Here is a 17,754-nt window from a genome sequence, read left to right on the forward strand (position 1 = left end):
AGAACATTTTTTTTAATTAGTCCGGAGCCCATAAATGAAAATTGAAAAAATGATAGATTCTTGAACAAAAATGAATATAAACGTCCACACGCTGCAGTTGGGAGTACGGATGATATGAAATGAACTGATCATAGGTGACCTGATATCTGAGGAAAACATTGATTACGACTGGAAATGCCCTTTAATGCAGAGTCTTATATTTAATAAAATTGAACATATGGCTGTGGGTCGGAGAAAAAACATAAATAGTCTTGCATTCAGTGATGTCAGGACCAATCGTCGGGCGAAATCCTTCATTCCCTCTGCCATCAGGTTGTTAAACCTTGATGGTAGTATGTGAAATGAAGAAGCACTTTATATTTATTGTGATTACTGTTGCTATTTATTTACTGTGCCGTGTATCACTGTGTTATTTATTTATTGATGTGCTGTGAGAGTCTGTGCCACATACAGTACTGATTGATGGATTTGTTTGTCTCCCTCTTCTTCCTTTTGTCTGAGTCTGCTGAACCGAATTGCCCCTCAGGGATAAATAAAGTTGCCTGAATCTGAATCTGAATGTGTAATGTTAAAAACTGTACAGTACATATGTCCCTGAAGGCATCATTTGCTCAGCTGCAGCTAGACTGCAGGTGTTCACCTTGTCTGTGAGCAGGCCGATGAGACGTTTAGCTTCCCTCTGCAGGTCCAGGTCCATGTTGAAGAGCTGCCCGTTGAGAGCCTTGTAGACCTGCTCCCTCCCCTCCGCCCCGCACGACTCCTCCATGGCCCGCTCCACGCCTTGCCAGTCCAAGTCGTGCGGCAAGCGACTCAGGAAAACACGTACGTGCTCTGTGTTGTTCAGGGCGATGCAGAGCTATAGCAGGAAGGCGAGGAGGAACCCCAAGAGGAGAAACAGAGGGTGGAGGTGGAGAAACAAACAAGGAGAAGAAGCAGGGCTACAGAGAGGTGGAGGGACGGGGTGTGACTAGAGGCAGCAGCTTTTTTTAGGATTGTAAACATTATCTTCTCTCCCGTTGAGCCCTTTGTGTTGCCAGGGAGAACACTTGCTGACATTTACCTCCCACGTCACTGCACGCCCTCCCCCGGTCCTGCCTTGCTGCAGGCGTTACCTGCACTGTGAAGCTCTTGTGGTCTCGGCCCAGCTGGTTCCTCTCAATCTTGCGCGTTATCATCTCCGAGTAGCACACGGCCTCGCTGCAGAAATTCTACGATCACAGGGAAAATTCTTGGTAAATTCCATTACATCCAGGCATCAGGAGTGCAAATGTTTAATTTTTAGACTAATCTTGTAAATTATTTGAACTAATCTTGAAAAATTCAATTGTTATTTGTATTCTATTTGTTTCTTGCTTTTTCCGTCTATGATTAATATGACAACTTGAAAGTGAAACTTTATGTGCTGCCATTCTTGGTCAGGTCTCTCTTGCGAAAGAGGGACAAACCTGGTTAAATAAAGGTTATAATAATACCGTAATAATAATAATAAAATTCTTGGTGTCAAATGGCACTGACATCTCCCATTAATCCAAATTATTTGTGAATCGTGTTCGTGTGTTTGCAGTATGCAGGAAATGCAGGAGGATGTGCGTGAGTAAGTGTTGTTGCTGAAAGTGGCACTCACGTCCGTCAAACGGGTGACAAAGATGAAGGCCCCCGCAGAGTCTGGCCAGGCCAGCTGGAGCCAGATCTCGCGTACCTGGCTGAAGCACGTTGTCACTTCCACCGCCGAGGAGCTGTGTTTGGCCTGATGCAGCGGCTCCAGCTGCTCACGACACACACGAAGCAAACAGGCAACATGTTACTTAAGACTGTGACATGGAAGTAAAAATCTACTGCGCTTTTTACAAGTATTTGATCCCTCCTAATACTACTATGGATAAAACTGGATAAAACTAACAATTATAAGCAAAAATCAATCAAAATCAACTAGAAAGACAATGTATGAGTGTATACAAATCATTTTTTATCATATCATATAATTTCACAGTACAGTTATTAGGGCTGGGACGATATGCTTTTCTCCCGATTCGATTCTTCTACGATTTTTCGGATGGCGATTCGATTTAAATTGCGATATTGCCGATTCTCTCGATTTTTAGTCTGCATTTATCTGCACACAAATACTGTAGGAGCCTATAAATTAACATACTCCATTATAAAGTGAACTTAAACCCTTTTCAAAACCTGTACTCTCCGTATGTAAAAAAGGCTAACAAATGCACATTGCACAATATTTAAAAAAAATTCAAATAAAAATAAAAAATAAAAATAATCGATCGCGATATTTATGTGAATCGTTTTTTTCTCCCACCCCTAACAGTTATTATATATAATCATAGGTTATAGTTACAGTAGGTTTAAACACATCTACAGAGGCTGTTTTATTCTTTCTATAACATATTTTCAAATGTGTAAAAATAGATAAAAATGATAAATATAATTCCAAACCTGCCTTCAAAATAACCGACCTCCATTATTTTCACTTTCACTAACACCGTCTCAAAGGCAGACACCTCTCACCTTGTCCGTCTCCACTGCTTTACGGATCCGGTCACATGACCTGTCGTGAACGATCTGCAGCCACTTATGAATGGAGGACTTGAACCAGTTATGAAAGCCCGTCAAAGCCAACATTTTGGCATCCCTGTTAGAAGAGAGCACATTTGATGCACAATGAAAAAAAAATGAAGGAAAAGCTTGAAATTCTCATCTCCTTGCTGACATTTCAAACAAACATCCAGCAGTCAGACACTTGTGACGCTGCCATGTGAATAGGACTTATAACCAACTTGAGTGGGAGAAACTCTCGAAAGCCTTTGAGGATTTTCAAGGACATGAAGAGCTCAAAGATGGTCTCTCCCATTGTCTGAGTCAGCCTGGAGCTCTCCTGCTCCAGAGTCCCGCACACCCGCTCCATCGCCACGTTCACATCATCAGCTACCTGAAGGACGCAGGGATTCGGCTCAGAGAGTGTCAGAGTTAGCGACAAAAACACAGCAAGGCTCAAAGAAGACTTTGTAACACCCCCTTAAGGAGGCTTTTAATGACATACCTGCTTCTCCAGCTGCCTGTAGGATATGCTGAAGAAATCAACTTTCACCGCACTGTCAGAACGAACACAAAGGATGAAGTAGAATCAGTGCAGATCAATGTGTCTGTGGCAGGTGGCAGAACCTTTCTACACTGTTTTGCGATCATTTCCTCTTTAAGATGCGGCGCATGTGTTGCACTATTGATTTTCACCTGTAGAAGAGTTTGTTGTAGATGTTCTGGCCCGTCTGCACGTCTGCACACACAGCATCCACCACCTGCACCAGCTTCTTCAGCTGCTCCTCCAGACTCTACAGTGTCCATACACAATGAGATTCATCACGATCATCCCTCCATCATCAAGGCGCTGAGGTGATGTTTTTTTTTTATCAGTGGGACTTATTAGTATAAACTCACCCCCTCCTCTGGTTTGTATTGTGCAATTAAGCTCTCATACCACTCTGCTGATCCTTTCTGTTGGAATAATTACACAGATTAAAGAGAGTGAAAGGGTTAATTGTGTACTGTATGCATGCATCCTCAGGGACTACGAGTACATGTCCTCATTTACAATAACAACAAGCAGACACTAGATAATAAACATAGAAGATATAAAGAACAATCACAAATATAAATACAATTAAAAAATAATGTAACAAAATCAATTAGAAGAGAGGAGGTCAGAGATAATGGATTTAAAATGATCAACAACCAACAACATGTTAAAGCTTTCAAGTAGATGGTGCAAAGAAGCCAACAGCAGCTCTTCAATGGGACATTTAGACCCAGTGTAATATGAACTAACATGGGAGTAATATACTGTGGCTGCTCCCCAATATGGGTTTTATAAATAAAAAAATAAAATGCATATGGAAATCACGACTCTAAGAAAAATAGGAGCACCCAGGCTTTTTGTATATGTTGAGTTTTAAAGAACCAAATGGTACCAAATTAATAGTGGTAACTCTTTATGATAAGTACACACTATTAAGCATTAGTTATTCATCATTTATAACACATGAATAATCATTAGTATGCAGTTTATAAACACACTTAAAAATGTTTTACTCATCATTGATAAGCACTAACTGTATTTATTAACTACATACTAATGAGTATTCAAGCGTTATAAATGAAGAATTCAGTATTTATTAATGCTTAACTAATAATGTGTACTTATTATAAAGTGTTACCTTAATAGTTTTATCTATAAAAATAATTGTACTTTTGTCTCCGTTTGAAATTAACATGTGCTTCTTTAGTGCAACATGTAAAACAGTGTGTGTTTGTGTGTGTTTCCTCTTTTCTCGGTTCTTTGCTATTTTTAAAAAAACAACAGCTGCTCTCCATACAGAGACTCTGTGTCATATCAGACCAATGTACATGTGTGTGCGTGTGGGTGTGTGTTGATTTTATGCTATGCTAAGTATACAGGGATCTGCAGCTCAACAGGACACCTTTAATTAACTGTACTTACTGTAAAAATAAAAGCACTTTTTAATTGTCCTTTCATTGTTACCTTGACAGCAGTTGTGATGTCCAAATGCAGTTCATTTCGAAGAGGACATACAGTCTTAAACGCCCGCATGTTTTGCATGTAGCCAATCCCCCTGGTGTGCACACACAGGAAGAGAACCAGTTACAACACGATAAATGCAGCTCTCACATTCACATACGGTTCTTTACATTCTGTCCACTTTAATTGTACGCAGGATCCTGGACTATCTATGCAGAGCCAGAGAGATGTAACTTTAACTGTTAGGTGAGTCACTGTGTGTGTGTGTGTGTGTGTGTGTGTGAGAAATGTAAAAAATCTCCCTCGAGGTGTTAATCACTGGCCAGAGCCAGATTTCTTTATGGGGGAAGTTTCTATGAAAAAAAAAGAAAAGCAGCCTCCAAATTAGTGTGACACCGCAACATGGACTTTTAATAATTAGCTGTTTTTTCACTGGTGGGCATTGGTGTGAAACAGACTCACAAATATGCTGCTTTTCACTGCATTTTTTAAATGGAACAACTTTGGTTCAGTTAAAGCCTTTGATCCAGAGCCGGATATCTCTACAAATACCAACCAAATGGTCACATCAAATTTTTCCACAGACAGTTTATCATGATTTCATGGACACCTGAGCTTCCTGGTTTAAAAAAAAAAGTCCCTTGGCCGACGCATTGTTGTCGACAATGTGTCCAGAAAAGAGATGCATGGATTTCCATGAAATTCACTGGGGATATTCATGTCCTCTAAAGGATGAATGTATATGAATTTGGTGATATCCTGACAGACTTTCGGCCTCAATTTCAGGATTTAGTACGTTTTATTGGAGGAATGGAAGAATAGTATAACAGAGAATATTAGGTGCTAAATGGTAAAAATATGTACAGTATGTTGTTGCTTATGAGCACAGTATGTTGGACAATAACTCCTACGTTTCAGCCAAATCTGTAGCCAACAGAGATGTTTATTATCTTTTGATATGAGTAATGAGGAATGATTAAGATTCTGCTGTTAGAGTGAAGAGCCCGACGCTGCTTCCTCCACAGAGTGGGAGCGACTGGTTGTAAGTCTCTCTGTGTTTGTTGGGGTCAGAGGTCGAGCGTGACGTGATGCGATGGCAGTGTGAACTTTACCTCAGCATGAGCTCGTAGCGTGTAATGGCGGCGGCGCTGGTGCAGGGGAAAACCTGACGCATGTTCTTCATCAGGCACAGGCAGTGCTCTGTGTACAGCCTGAAGCTGTCTGACAGCTGCCTCTCCTGGACACAGGAAGGGCCCTCGGTTATAGCTTCAAGTACACTGGGCTGTGAGACATTTTTGGCTGAACCAAAAACCTTGATGAATGTCAGGGAGGAGCTGAGCTAATGAGGTGACTGTTTCCAGATGATGAAAAAACGTTTCTTTCCCTACTTGGGGTGGGTGGGTGGGTGTGGGGGGAAAACGGCGGAGAACTTACCAGGTCTCCCCTCACAGCCGGAGGGTCCCACTCTGCATCGATGGTCCTCAGGAGGCGCAGCAGCAGGGAGTAGCACATCCGCTGGATCCGATGGTGGCTGCTGTAGCACTGCCAGCGACTGTGTCAGAACAAAACAAACCAACAAAAATAACACACACCTTTTTACCTGACGCCTAAAGCTTTCACGTTTGATTTGATCCATTTTTCACTCCCACATTAGTACTCACATAATGGCTTGTTGCAGAGGTGAGAGATCGGTTTGCACAGCATGGTGAGTTAGCACCGTCCACGCTGGAGGACTAACCTGCCCGTTCCAGTTGTACGGCTCTCTCTACAGTTACAAGTGGAAGAATTACAATCCCACTTAGACGGAGGAAGCTGCTCGTCCAATCAGCCATGACAACATTATGAAACACCTGAGTGGTTCGAGTGTTGTGTTGCATTGTTTTTTTTTTGTTTTATGACAGAATCAAGCTGTAAATCTGTGGAAAATAACTGAAACTGCAAATTAAATTTCACATTGGATTACTTATGTTTTAAAATGAACCCTTGAAAAAAGATATAAACCAATCAGCCAAAACAATAAAACCACTTTACCCGATTTAATGTTGTGGATGATTACTCTAAACTGCAGTACGTATCTACTGTGTAAACCTATGATCAACAAAATTGTTTACAGGGGTCGTATCAGAACATACTGTTATTTCTAAACCTATATGACTTTACCCACAAAGCCTGGCGTCTGTGTTGCTGCTGAAATATGAAATGATTTCTCTGTCCTTCAAACACTTGAGTCATACTCAGAGTGAAGCTTCTCTGACTGCAACACAAAACAGACTCTGGTGCAACAAAGGAGCTAGCTCAGTACAGCAATGGCTACTGAGGATATAAATCAAGAAGTTTACAATTTAGTTTTAGTTGCATTAAGAGGATTAAAGGATTAAATGATAATCACAAGAATCGCACATAAATATCTTAATTGTGAAGATGAATAATCTGTGGGGGACTCACTTTAACATGAGCGTGCTCATACTCCACAATCTGACTCAGCAGTTTCTTGTGGATGGAGACATTTGAGTCCCTCCTGGACAAAGTTGCATCCCTCTAGAGGAAAAAAAAACATGAAAATGTTAATTAAAATTAAATTCTTAACCATCTACTCTAAAGAAGTCCAGTGAACCACTGTTGCACACACCTGGTTGGTGAAGAGCTTCAGTATCAGGTGACACTCTCCCTGAACTTTGGACGCACTGGATCGAGGCTCCAGCTTGAACCAGGTGTCGTATCCGGCGACGGGGATCTCCTGTTGGGTGGAAAGCAGCCTGATGACTGTCTCTACCTCTGGGGAAATGACTCAGTCTACCTGTGCTTGTGTTTCATTTGTCGCAACAGCTTGGCACCTTTGACTGGAGATAGACGTTTTGTTTTGAACATTTTCCCCTTTGAACACTCACATTCAGAGGGATGTTGATGCATCCGAGGAAGTCATCAGCGTTCTCCTCGGAGGAGCCTGATGAAGCAGATCCGTTGGATCGCACTGACTTCGCAATCTGCTTGAAATACCTGACGGGAGAGAGTGACGCACAAAGTACAAGTTGAAAATCTTTCCTGCAATCTTCCTTGTTACAGGTTGAGTTCTGTTCAGTAATAGACAACATATAGTATGTTCCCACATGAAGTAGTGATGCTGCCATATACAGGATACAGTCATCATTACTTTCACATATTTAAATACATATACTGTATGTGATAGAAGTTTGAAATGACATGAAATATGAAATGATATACGCAAACTTTGTATATGTGCATGTATTATAAAATATCTAAATAATGAGTTTGTATCTGGTATAAGATGTTGTGACCATAAAAATGTAATATATCTAATATATCAATGATAGATACAGTATGTTTTCCTTATAAATTTCTCATTTACCTCATGCACATATGGTACCGACATATATATATAACAGTGAGAGGCTCTGAATCAGTGTATATGTACAATATAAACATGTGGTTGATATTTATTTTATTACTATTTACATAACATGTTCAGAAAATAAGCATACAACATGCTTATTTGCATTGGCTTAAAATACAAGTTGATATAAGAGTTACAAGAGTTTTTTTTATTACATTTTAAATATATTTTATGAAAGATATTTTTCTTGCATTACATATGTTATGTTCATATATTTCATAAATATTCTAAATCCAATAAATATGCACATGTTACCTCTGCATATGGGAGAGTTACATCTAACAGTTCATTTTTAGGCATTTAGCTGATGCTTTTAACAGTGACTTAATAACAGAGTAGAGTTTCATTTCTAATGAGGGTTTTTTCTTTCTTTCTATAAAATAGAAATAGCACATTTTCCACCACTGGATCATGATCCTTTTGTCCTTTGGGTTTGATCGACATTTTCAGGTTTTCATTAGACACGTCTGCCATTTAATAGTCTCTCCGTGATCCGACTGAACTGTGTATGTGTGTGTGTGTGTGTGCGTGCACACTGCACAGCTTTATTGGCACTGAGCTTTCCTGTATGTCAGTCTCTGTCTTTAAGGTGAAAGGATAAAAGTAAGTGATCTCTTAATTAACAAGCAGGATGGATTCAGTCTTTTTCAACAAAATGCAGAGAAACCAGGCGTCTTCGTTGGTGAAGTGCAACTTCTGCCTTCATTTAGATGGAAATTACCCCTTGACACAACAAGTTGGATGATTCATCTATTCACTGCCACAATGCTAACTAGGTCAATTCATTCACTATCAACTTACGTAATTGTGCACTAAATTAGAACATGTCAACCAATTGCACTAATGAAATAAAAAACTAATAAAGCTGCCAAATAAATCATCTGCTTTTCCCACAAGAGATGTTAAGAAGACACTAATATCATTCAATTGTATTGCACTGGTGGTAATTGAGGATTACACCATGTTGTTTGCTTTACCTGCCCATCCCCCGAAGCCCACTGACTTCATTGAGCTTTTTGCAGGCCTCAGCCACAGACACGTCATCGTCGTGATCCCTGAAGAGAAGAGATGTTACTGCATCTCATTCCCTGTGAGAACATCTCATTTCATTATCTTTCCACAGCAATTAACAGAGCTGAGAAATAACTTCTTCTGGGGTAATGACTCCCCAACTAGACTGTGACTCAAATCTGCTCCAAAGCCAAAAGGGAACATTTTTCAGCTTATTGCCGAATTAATGAAGATTGAACGGCTACTTCATCTGCAGAAGGACCTAATAAACAAAACTGTTGGATTGTCGACTTCACTAAAAACTGAAATCAACATTTTTTTCATCCACTTCGAAAAACAAATCTCCTCTTTGCATGGAAATTAACATTATGGTAGGAAAAATAATTGAACAAACTTTTGGAAACTACTTATGACTGTGAAATAAGAAGACACAGCTTAATCTTTTTTGGTTTGTCTGAAATACATTCTGAATATTGTGTTACCCATCAAGAAAAAACATTACTGCAAGTTCAACCTGATGTATTATCAATAACATTAGAAAACAAAGATTATTGTTCCTCTGACAATTCCAGCTATTCACTAATCTCACCATATGTCCAGATGTAGGAGGTCGTTGTGCACATCATCGATTTCACTGTGAGAAAACAAACAAGCAACCAAATTAAATCCATAATGAGAGAAGATAGTAATCTGCTGTCAAACTGTGGATCCCTCCCCTGACACACGTCACCGTGTCCCCAAAAAGGTTCAAACTCACAACACAAAGTGCTCGTCCCACACCGGGTTCAGAGTCTCGGGCTTGACCTCGGTCACCTGGATGCACCTGGCAGGCAACACCTCCTTGGTGCTGGAGCGTTTCTCCAGCTTCTCCTTCCTCTTCCTGAAGCTGAACTTTCTCTCCTTCTTCTCCTCCATCTCCCGGGGGCTCTGTCCCACCAGGATTCCCAGCATGCAGTAGGGGTCACTGTACCCTGTGGGCGACACAGAGATGGAGGTTGAAGCTGCTCATGTCTCCAGCAAGATGAAGGGATCCATGAGAGTTAAAATCAGCGCTCATCAGTGTAATTGTTGCGATTGCGACCGGTTGCGGTGAAAGGGAAATTAAAAAAGCTCATTAATCATTATCAGGTATTGTTGTATCACTGATGTGTTGAATGCGTGGTGAGCCATATTATATAGAGGCTTATTACCATCTGATAAATAACAACTTACTACATCCATGCCTTGCACACACAGAGAGATGAAAAGGTTTGTGTATGAGATATTCACTTCAGTGATACGCCTTAGCTAGATCAAGGTTAAATACAGATTTAAAACACCTTCCCATTTTAGAATAAAATCGTTCTAAACCTGAATGTTTCTGCCAAAGCAATGAAACATTGTTGTTCATGTGTGTGAAATAAAACGCAGTAATTTGACACACAATCACAACCCAGGAAACTGATTTTTGTGGAGGTGAATCACTCGAATGAGTAAACGCCATTTAAAACACTTCAAATCCATATTCCAGCTGGGCGAGGTGTAATTCACAGGGCTATTTTGTTTCCCATTACCAAAAAGAAAAAAAGAAAAAGTAATATCTCACCATTTGCATCCTTGGCCATTAGATTCTTTGCTTTCATAACAGAAACTCTCAAGGAAAAACTGGCTCGCTGTGAAGGAAACAAAGAAATTTACAGCCTGTTTAGAGGCTGTAGTGCTGTGCAACAAATCACTGCCATTCACTGAATATATTACAATACATGTCCATACCAAGTGTCTCTTGTGACTCTATTTAAGAAAATAGCATGCATTGTGTAGTGAGAATGTAAAAAAAATCTATCCCTCTGTGCTCCATCAGTCATCAGACCGGCTTTGTGAGTCACAATGCAGAAAAAGTCGATGTACCAGCAGAGACAAAAAAACCCAAAAAACATTTACATGGTCAAATATTTTCCATGTGGTCACAATATTTCAAGCAAACAGCTCTGAAACGGCTCTTAAAGTGAGATCTGAAATGTCCCTGACAGTCAAGTAAAAGACACAAAGTCCTTCAAAACGAGGCTTTCAGATTTTTAGATATGTTACATCAGAACTCTCCGAGGACATCGGCGCACTCCCACTGTGGCTCTTCACACCATGAGTTCACCTTGTTACCACGGCACTGTTCAGACTGTGACCATGAGAATAAAAAAAATACCAGATGAAGCACAGAAACACAAACCGCAGCAGCTTATTGTGCATGTTATGAAGAATAATGACTCTGAGGTTTCACCTTGAGTCACAGGCTGTAGATGTATCAGACTTATTATCAAAGATCACTACATAATAATATGAATAATACTGTGTTGCAGTGTTTTTAAAATCGAAATGTAAGTTTTTGTAACTCAACCAGCTGGTTTCCATTATAATCTATAAAAAGTTTGCCTGAGTCCTGTTTATCTATCAATCTGTGTTAACTTCTGTCACATTTCAACTTAAATTCAAAGATTAATAGAAACTAATACAGGATTTGAAGAGTTAACTGTACTATTTCCTAATCAAAACTACTTTTTTCCGATGTATTGTGAACCTTTTCCAAGCACAAACATCAACAAAGTGCCAAAAGCCAATCAACCCATCAGCTGCAGCGTCCCCGACACCGACATGACATTTCCCTTTATCGCTGCTACGCCGTCGACACAGTCAAACGTCCGAGGGGGCCTGAGAGTGCTGTTACACTGTCATTGTGAGGCTTTGTGTCGTCCTCATTCACTACGCACAGTAACGCAACAAAGTCAAGAGCTCTCTCTCGCTCTCTAACATAAGAAGCATCGGCAACAACAGCGTATTCACAGGTTTCTCATTCTCTCTCTCACCTCTGCTCACCTCTCTGGTATTCACTCTCAGTACTTTACACAGTGGCCTATTGTACAGAGTGAAACAGCATGAAAAATGCACAGAAACTATGTCGGTGTTCAGCTTCCACTCAGAATAATTGATTCTATATCAAGGAGTTTTCGCTCTGTTCTATAAAAATAGGAACTAAATCTTCTATATGTAACTATATAATGGCTTCTGTAACTATAGGTTAGGCACATCAATGCAGACTTTAAACCCCGATTTCCTCAATAATGTGTGAGTTTTGAACACTGTGACTTACCTTGGATTCCTGAACTTTTTGTAGAATGATGTCATGTTCCTCTTCGCCCATATCAAACACCTTGGAGAGACAGAGCCGCACATGAGGAAAGCTTTTCATGCAACAGTAACCTTTATTAACATCATGGAAACCCTCTGCTTTCTTCTTTTTCTATCAAAGTAAGAACTAGAAAGATAAAAAAAAGTGCAGCTCCCAGTGTTGTCACACACAAGTACAAAAAAGCATCACTTAAATCCCTTTATGAGATCCTTGGTTGTGCTCAGAGGCCCCCGACGGCACCTGAGACTCCCACTCCAGGGATAAGAGAGGCTAACAATCGCTGGCATGACATCATCTGAATGAATGTAATATCACAGCTGAATATCAGCACACAGTGTGACTGGGCTTTGATGTTTGATCAGGTTTGAGCCGCGAGCATCTGCTCAGATTTTTACAGCCTGCACAACAAATAACAGCGAGAGGCTCGAGGATCATCAGCGTTGGTGACAGAGATTTAATAGAGCTCAGGAAACAGGCTGATGAGTGATGATTGTGGAGGGATGGAAGGAAGGAAGGAAGGAAGGAAGGTTGGATGGATGGATGGAAGGAAGGAAGGAAGGAAGGAAGGAAGGAAGGAAGGAAGGAAGGAAGGAAGAATGGATGGATGGATGGAAGGAAGGAAGGAAGGTTGGATGGATGGATGGATGGATGGATGGATGGATGGATGGATGGATGGATGGATGGATGGATGGATGGAAGGAAGGAAGGAAGGAAGGAAGGAAGGAAGGAAGGAAGGAAGGAAGGAAGGAAGGAAGGAAGGAAGGAAGGAAGAATGGATGGATGGATGGATGGAAGGAAGGAAGGAAGAATGGATGGATGGATGGATGGATGGATGGATGGATGGAAGGAAGGAAGGAAGGAAGGAAGGAAGGAAGGAAGAATGGATGGATGGAAGGAAGGAAGGAAGGTTGGATGGATGGATGGATGGATGGAAGGAAGGAAGGAAGGAAGGAAGGAAGGAAGGAAGGAAGGAAGGAAGGATGGATGGATGGATGGATGGATGGATGGATGGATGGATGGATGGATGGATGGATGGATGGATGGAAGGATGGATGGATGGATGGATGGATGGATGGATGGATGGATGGATGGATGAAGGAAGGAAGGATGGATGGAAGGAAGGAAGGAAGGAAGAAAGGAAGGATGGCTGGATGGATGGATGGAAGGATGGATGGATGGATGGACGGACGGACGGAAGGACGGAAGGATGGATGGAATCAAGGAAGGAAGGATGGAAGGAAGGAAGGAAGGAAGGAAGGAAGGATGGATGGATGGATGGATGGATGGATGGATGGATGGATGGAAGGGAGGGAGGAAGGAAGGATGGATGGATATGAATGGATGGTTCGAAGGAAGGAAGGAAGGATGGGTGGATGGATGGATGGAAGGATGGATGGGAGGGAGGGAGGGAGGGAGGAAGGAAGGATGGATGGACGGACGGACAGACGGACGGATGGAAGGATGGATGGATGGATGGATGGATGGATGGATGGATGGATGGATGGATGGATGGACGGACAGAAGGATGGATGGATGGATGGAATGGAAGGAAGGAAGGGTGGATGGATGGATGGATGGAAGGAAGGAAGGGTGGATGGATGGACGGAAGGAAGGATGGATGGATGGATGGATGGATGGAAGGGAGGAAGGAAGGAAGGAAGGAAGGAAGGGTGGATGGATGGATGGAAGGGAGGAAGGAAGGGAGGAAAGAAGGAAGGAAGGAAGGAAGGGAGGAAGGAAGGAAGGAAGGAAGGAAGGAAGGAAGGAAGGAAGGAAGGAAGGAAGGAAGGAAGGAAGGAAGGAAGGAAGGAAGGAAGGATGGATGGATGGATGGATGGATGGATGGATGGATGGAAGGAAGGAAGGAAGGAAGGAAGGAAGGAAGGAAGGAAGGATGGATAGATGGATAGATGGATAGATGGATAGATGGATAGATAGATAGATAGATAGATAGATAGATAGATAGATAGATAGATAGATAGATAGATAGATAGATAGATAGATAGATAGAAAACTTTATTGATCCCCAAGGGGAAACTACTTTGCCACCAGTAAAAACACATACAGTACATCCACTTAACAAACAATACAAACATACCATTGCACGGATGGATGGATGGATGAATGGATGGAAGGAAGGAAGGAAGGAAGGAAGGAAGGAAGGAAGGAAGGAAGGAAGGAAGGAAGGAAGGAAGGAAGGAAGGAAGGAAGGAAGGAAGGAAGGATGGATGAATACCTTGAGCAGGAAGGCAAACAGCTCCTCTTCAGTTTTGACTTGCTCCGGCGTTGCCACTCCCACCCGGTTGACCACCGTGTACACAGCTTCCTCGTACAGCAGGTCCAGCTACATGAAAACACACTCCACTTAATAACAACCTTTCAAAAATAAAAGCTGGTGTTCCTTTGACTTCATGCTTTCCGCTCCACTGCACTTCAAAAAGCACGGATCAAGAAATAAATAAATAAACAAATAAATAAATAATAAATAAAAAAAACACACACAACTGCGTTCTGTTGTTGTGACTTTCAAAATTGAATCCCCCGCTGACACACGATGAAAACAGACAAGCTGAGCCGACGCACCTCTGTCCTGCTGATTCTGTCGGGGATAAAGGCCTGGTCCACATGCTCTTGGGGCGGCGGCACTGTGCTGGCTCCTCGTTGGCACTGTGAGGGGACAAAACCAGTTCAGCCACGACAAAAACCCAGACTCTCTGCAGGGCTGGTTGCACAGAGAAATGGAAGGAGGAAAAAGCTGAGGTCATAGCACGGCACAGTATTACTGACAGCTGATCCTGAGTCAGCACTAGGAGGAGGTTGCATCTCCACTGATTTCATAACAAGCATTATTCATCATTTATCGGGCATTCTTCCGACATTAATACTAATTAATATGTAATTTATAAAAGTTATAACACATATTTAAACATATTAGCTCATTTATAAAAGTGAAAATAATGATTAACAAACTAACTTTACATATACACATGTACTAATGGTTCAGGTACTGCCTGTTAATCAAGTACTTTATGAAACATCTACTAACATACTCACTAACCATTAGTACATGTGTAAAGCCTTGTATGTCATTGTTATATTAGTCTGCCTGCCAGTGGTGGAAGAAGTGTTCAGTGTTCACTGTGTAGGGAAAAAAATATGTCATAAATACTTAAGGGGATAGTTCAACATTTTGGCAAATTGGCCCATTGCCATAATCCCTATCAGTAGGTTCGTTACCTTTAATTGTCGTTGGAAGATATTTTTAGAACGGCGGAGCAGAGCTGTGAGCTGCTCAGAGCTACGCTATGGAGGCTAATGGGACTTCTTGGTTTGCCTCAAAAAACAACTCTGTCTCGTAACGATCCGTGGTGAATGTGCAGGTCACAACTTGTCCACGAGAGCGTTTTGGAGTTGTTGGATTGTGTATTTGATGAGTTTGATGAGGGAAACCAAGAAATCCCATTAGCCTCTGTAGCGTAGCTCTGAGCAGCTCGCGGTTCTAAAAACCGCTTGCACCGACAATTAAAGGTAACGAACCTACTCCTAAGACTTTAGGGATTATGGCAAAATTTCGCCAAAACATGTATCGCAACATACAGTATACTTGACAACACAACTGCTGCAGATACTCACAACACGATCAAATACACAACCTGGCTGCAAATACTGCTTGTTGGTTGTGTTGTGAGAATGCACAGCATGTGTGTTTTTTGTGGCAGTGTGTTGAGCTCTCAGAGCCAGGTACCATACAAAGGACTCTAATTAAACACTGCATTTTTAATTTGGAGCCACACACCAGAGAGAGAATCACTGTTTTCTGCCTCTATTATAGCTTTTGTTGTTATAATCTCAATCTGATGCACTGGCTGAAAAAAAAGAAGAAAAATTCACACATCTACAAATATAAGTTCAGCTTTTATCTTGAACTTTGAACTTCAATCTGTTTCTGTTTCCTGACATGTGGTGTAGACGGTCCTTATGTTTTTGATGGACACCATCCATTATATATATATATATATATAATTTTTTTGAACTTTGCTGATATGCATTGGGAAATAGAAGTCGCCCACCTCTCTCTCAGCAAACATGTTCAAAAAGCATCACTGCCTTGTTAGCAGTGGGCAGCAGGAGGAGAGGAACACAGCCCCCCGACAGCAGCTCGTCACAGCTGAGCTTCCAGTCATCTGAGCCCCCGACTCAACCTGGTCCTTCTGTCTACAGACGGTGCTGAGTGACAGCGCCGAGGCCCATGCTCGCTACATTATGTAACAGATGGCAAAGGTTGAATTTAGGGTAAGGGGGGTGATAGGGGGGTGAGGGTGAGGGTTACCTCAGCCTGGGCGGCCCGCTGCATGTTCTCCTGCTTCTGGAGGATGGCATTCATACGTTCAAAGAACTCCACGCTCTCTTCGGAAATCCTGCCAAGGAAGAGGGAGCTGATTGACAATTCATCTCTAAAAATAGAGATGAAACACTTGGAGATGTTAATTTACAAGAAAAAAATGTAAAATAAATAAATAAAAGTGAGGTGAAATGCATGCCGTATTCATCAGAGTATTTCTGGATGGTTATTAAAAACACAGTGGGATCCGGTGACACTGGTGGGTTCACACCACAACCTGTTTACAGACACTTCGGAGGAAGCGTCTGTCAATATAGACGATCTGTTTCCGTTTCATGATGAACTACTGGACTCCATCACCTGCAGTCCATCCAGCTCTTTATCGTCTTATCGTCTCGTGCTCTGACAGAAAAGCAAAAAGCTCTCAGTGATGCGACGTGTCTGCACTCTGCATGAAGCAACTTAATCTGCTCTATGATGATGATGATGAGCGGAGGAGCTGTGTGCTAAAATGCAAATGATGTTTTCTGTTTCCTCCTCCAGGTGTGAGTGAATCCCCTGGACTCCCGCTGGCCCCTGTTGTCATGGTGATACGGGCACATTCAGGGAGCGAGTATAGCTGTCTGAAAACCTTGGGAATTCCCCCCCTCCACCTCCACTTCCACCTCCACCACCTTCACCTACACCCTCACCTCCCAAATCTCTCACTGGGCATCTTCCTCCCGGCCTGTATGGAAATCACTGGGGCAGGCAGACAGCAGCTCTGACGTGAGCCGTGACAGAACCTGGGCGCCGCCGCCGTCCACCGCCATGCAATGCATTCCCACCATTCCAACCCCCCCCCAACCCCCCAACCCAGGGCTTCTGTCTCCACCCTCCCATCCCTCAGCCATTCACATGACATTATGCAGAGGAGCTGTCCGCAGAGGCCTTTCACGCTCCTTCATTAGCGTCGTCGCATGACAGCAGGCGTGTGGCAGCCCATCCCGGCACCCACTGGCTCTCACCACGGTGGGGGAGCGGATGGCAAACCCCCGAGGTATTGATGAAGACTAATGGCAGCCATGCTGGGAGAGATGGCCAGGTTTCACTGCCGTCAAAAGCCTGATGTTTTAAATTTTTTATGAAAAAGGTGCCTGGGTTTCATTTTAAAAAACTAAGTTTTTGATTTTTTTGAGTTCCAGCATATCATCATCCGTCATTACTCACTGATTCATTGTGCTTGTCACAACTTACCCATCATTCTGACAACTTGTTTGTTCAAGCCAAACTGAAACCTG

At 42.1% G+C, this 17,754-nt stretch overlaps 1 protein-coding gene across 1 annotated transcript in view; it reads right to left on the reverse strand.

Moving 5' to 3' along the window:
* baiap3 (BAI1 associated protein 3) overlaps positions 1-17,754 on the reverse strand; it is a gene marked incomplete at both ends in the record, with an annotated part of 28,675 nt that overhangs the window by 3,364 nt on the left and 7,557 nt on the right. Inside the window, 23 exons of the mRNA XM_083976601.1 lie at positions 641-856; positions 1,113-1,208; positions 1,625-1,765; positions 2,524-2,647; positions 2,793-2,944; positions 3,056-3,107; positions 3,247-3,344; positions 3,451-3,507; positions 4,553-4,643; positions 5,662-5,786; positions 5,984-6,101; positions 6,211-6,314; positions 6,995-7,087; positions 7,179-7,286; positions 7,438-7,546; positions 8,939-9,016; positions 9,562-9,606; positions 9,730-9,943; positions 10,558-10,624; positions 12,094-12,153; positions 14,369-14,476; positions 14,716-14,799; positions 16,463-16,550. Coding sequence (XP_083832727.1) covers positions 641-856; positions 1,113-1,208; positions 1,625-1,765; positions 2,524-2,647; positions 2,793-2,944; positions 3,056-3,107; positions 3,247-3,344; positions 3,451-3,507; positions 4,553-4,643; positions 5,662-5,786; positions 5,984-6,101; positions 6,211-6,314; positions 6,995-7,087; positions 7,179-7,286; positions 7,438-7,546; positions 8,939-9,016; positions 9,562-9,606; positions 9,730-9,943; positions 10,558-10,624; positions 12,094-12,153; positions 14,369-14,476; positions 14,716-14,799; positions 16,463-16,550 — 2,428 coding nt within the window. The remainder of the gene's footprint in view (positions 1-640; positions 857-1,112; positions 1,209-1,624; positions 1,766-2,523; positions 2,648-2,792; positions 2,945-3,055; positions 3,108-3,246; positions 3,345-3,450; positions 3,508-4,552; positions 4,644-5,661; positions 5,787-5,983; positions 6,102-6,210; positions 6,315-6,994; positions 7,088-7,178; positions 7,287-7,437; positions 7,547-8,938; positions 9,017-9,561; positions 9,607-9,729; positions 9,944-10,557; positions 10,625-12,093; positions 12,154-14,368; positions 14,477-14,715; positions 14,800-16,462; positions 16,551-17,754) is intronic.

This window comes from Trachurus trachurus (assembly GCF_905171665.1).
Source record: "Trachurus trachurus genome assembly, chromosome: 8".
Lineage (NCBI taxonomy): Eukaryota > Metazoa > Chordata > Actinopteri > Carangiformes > Carangidae > Trachurus > Trachurus trachurus.